At 42.6% G+C, this 3,004-nt stretch overlaps 2 protein-coding genes across 2 annotated transcripts in view; one reads left to right on the top strand and one right to left on the bottom strand.

Annotated features, from left to right (window-relative positions):
- polr2b (polymerase (RNA) II (DNA directed) polypeptide B) overlaps nucleotides 1-3,004 on the top strand; it is a 44,342-nt gene that overhangs the window by 38,220 nt on the left and 3,118 nt on the right. The window lies entirely within an intron of this gene.
- Nucleotides 2,702-3,004, bottom strand: part of LOC117941468 (sequestosome-1-like) — a 2,373-nt gene continuing 2,070 nt past the window's right edge. The window contains exon 4 of the mRNA XM_034866480.1: nucleotides 2,702-2,711. Coding sequence (XP_034722371.1) covers nucleotides 2,702-2,711 — 10 coding nt within the window. The remainder of the gene's footprint in view (nucleotides 2,712-3,004) is intronic.

Here is a 3,004-nt window from a genome sequence, read left to right on the forward strand (position 1 = left end):
CCCTGACCTGTCTGTCTCTCTCCCTGTCTGTCTGCAGCCCTCCTGTGTGGGGACCAGTGTGTCTCAGGCGTGTCCTCTCAACTTCTCTCCGGTCTGCGGCAGCGATGGCGTCACCTACGCCAACGAGTGCTCGCTGTGCGTCCACAGCCTGTAAGTCTGTTACTATGGTAACAATGCTGAGGACATGAACACCTGTTTCCTGGTGAAAGTCTCGTGTTTTCTCCTAACTTTTTCTTTAAGAATTTATTGATATTTTTTTATATTTTGTGTGTTTCAGGGAGAAAAACGCCAACATCTTGATCGTGTGGGACGGACCGTGCTGAAGATGACATCACCGATGACGTCATCACGTGTATATGTAGTCAGTTAGCATGTAGCTGTTAGCATGTAGCACACAGTTGCTGTGTTTTATATTTTCATATCTTATTAATATTAAAGATTTCTCTTTCTCTCCGAGTTCGGCTTCTGTGATTCAGAGCTGGGAAATTGTGTTATTAATTACATAATTGTTATTATTATCAATTATTATTAATTATTATTTAGTGACGTATAATAATATATAATAACATCCAAAGTAGTTCTAATCATCCAGATTTTTCCCATTTTAAAGCATTTGATTTCATATTTAGTTCTTAAACTGAACAAAATATTCACCAAATTGCCCATTTTATTGTGTCTATGAATTTAAATAAAATTTAAATATTTTACATTTAAAAAACAGAAAAACAAGTAATATCACTACTTTGTGGGACAGGAGGACAAAACCTTCTTTAGGGGACAGGAGGACAAAACCTTCTGTAGGGGACAGGAGGACAAAACCTTCTTTAGGGGACAGGAGGACAAAACCTTCTGTAGGGGACAGGAGGACAAAACCTTCTTTAGGGGACAGGAGGACAAAACCTTCTGTAGGGGACAGACAGGAGGACAAAACCTTCTGAAAGGGACCGGAGGACAAAACCTTCTGTAGGGGACCGGAGGACAAAACCTTCTGAAAGGGACAGGAAGACAAAACCTTCTGTAGCGGACAGGAGGACAAAACCTTCTGTAGGGGACAGGAGGACAAAACCTTCTGAAAGGGACAGGAGGACAAAACCTTCTGTAGGGGACAGGAGGACAAAACTTTCTGTAAGGGACAGGAGGACAAAACTTTCTGTAAGGGACAGGAAGACAAAACCTGTAGGGACAGGAAGACAAAACCTTCTGTAGGGGACAGGAGGACAAAACCTTCTGAAAGGGACAGAAGGACAAAACCTTCTGTAGGGGACCGGAAGACAACATAGACATCAGCAGAACGGGGACACTGTTAGCCTTTAGCTCCAAAAGACAGTTTCTACCAGTTGTATTATTTGTTTTATTTGTAGCGCCCCCTAGTGGCCTTCTTTAGTGGGCTGTGTGTAGAGCCTCAGAGGGACACCCCAGGGAACATTCTAAGGCTTGGTTTTTACAGCAGTTATTTTGGCAAAGATATGGCAAAGTTGGCGTTTTCATAGTTAGCTACACAAATTTGTTTTTGCGTAATATGCAATTTTTATTCTCTAAATCATCTTTATAGAACTTAGTGTCAGGTCGGTCTGGAGATGCTAAGGGTCAAGTTTCGTGCAGATCCATTGCACGGTCTAGGAGGAGTTTGAAAAAGGTTTTTTTGGATAAATCGCGATTTTTCACGCATAAAAGTCAAGGCGGAAATGGGCGTGGCCAGTATCACGAGATTCAGCTGGATCCAGGGAACGCGTGGATGTAAGGTTTTTAAATTTCCGATGTAAGGTTTGGGAGTTATAGGGCCAAACGCGCTATAGCGCCACCTAGTGGTGGACGTGGGTCCATTTTTGCGTCGGAAATCTTTGCGGAGTTTTTTGCGGTTTAGGCTGCAGCACCAGTTTAATGCGGAGAAGAATAATGAGAAATCCCTAGCTTTACTGCGGTCCACGCATCCTTCGGGCTTGGACCCCTAATAACTCAGATAATATAAGTTCATAAGACATGTTAAGTTCTTTGGTTACCCCCCCCGCGACGTCATGGCTTTCAGATGAGTTTATCTGCACTCCTCACTGTGAACCAGCAGGGGGCGGGAGGAATGCTGAACTCTGCCTACAGCTTCCGGTTCAGAAGAAGAAGAAGAAGAAGAAGAAGAAGAAGAAGAAGAAATCCGGCGGTAGAAGCCAAGACATATAGATATGTCTATGGTAGAAGCTAGTATTAGCAGCAGTAGAAGCTAGCATTAGCAGCAGTAAAAGCTAACATTAGCAGCCATAGAAGCTAGCATTAGCAGCTGCTCGGCGGAGATAAATCTCTTTGTTGTGATACTTAAATGATTAAATGTTGACCGTTAGTGCGGCTAACGGCTAACGGCTAACGGCTAACAGGCGAGGAACCACGGCGACGGTGAGTGTGTTGTCAACATTACAATTGTGTTAAAATCTGTTCCCATCGAAACTCTTTATTTTATAATTAATATAATTACGTTACATCCAGAAACCCAATGTTAAGTCTCCTTTAACATAAATTCAGCCAGAGAACATAAAGTTAACATTCGTTATTTTATTTCCGTCAAAGACAGGAAACTCTTCCGAAGGGAACCGATTTAAACGCAACACCGCTGGTGTTGCGTTTTACCTGGTGTCTGAGCTAACTGTTCTTAGGCGTTTCCCATCCATGTGTCTGTTTGACATACACAGACATACAGGGCCGGTGTAACGTGGCTCTACCACGGTCTGTGACGGGAAAACACGACATAAACACTTTAGTTCGTTAGTGTCCGACCTGTAGTAAGGCCTGGCATAGACAACAGAGGCACCAGCACCTTCCTGATGTTGATAATATACAGTCTATAATAGTAATGTGTAGTGTTGATATTAATAATATACAGTCTGTGGTAGTAGGTAGATAGCTTACGTGGAGTCTGGTTGAGATATGCTGCTCTATACACGCTAAAAGTAGTGATTATTTACATGGAGTCTGGTGGAGATATGCTCTATACACGCTAAAAGTAGTGATTATTTACATG

Source organism: Etheostoma cragini, unplaced genomic scaffold (assembly GCF_013103735.1).
Source record: "Etheostoma cragini isolate CJK2018 unplaced genomic scaffold, CSU_Ecrag_1.0 ScbMSFa_80, whole genome shotgun sequence".
Taxonomy (NCBI): domain Eukaryota; kingdom Metazoa; phylum Chordata; class Actinopteri; order Perciformes; family Percidae; genus Etheostoma; species Etheostoma cragini.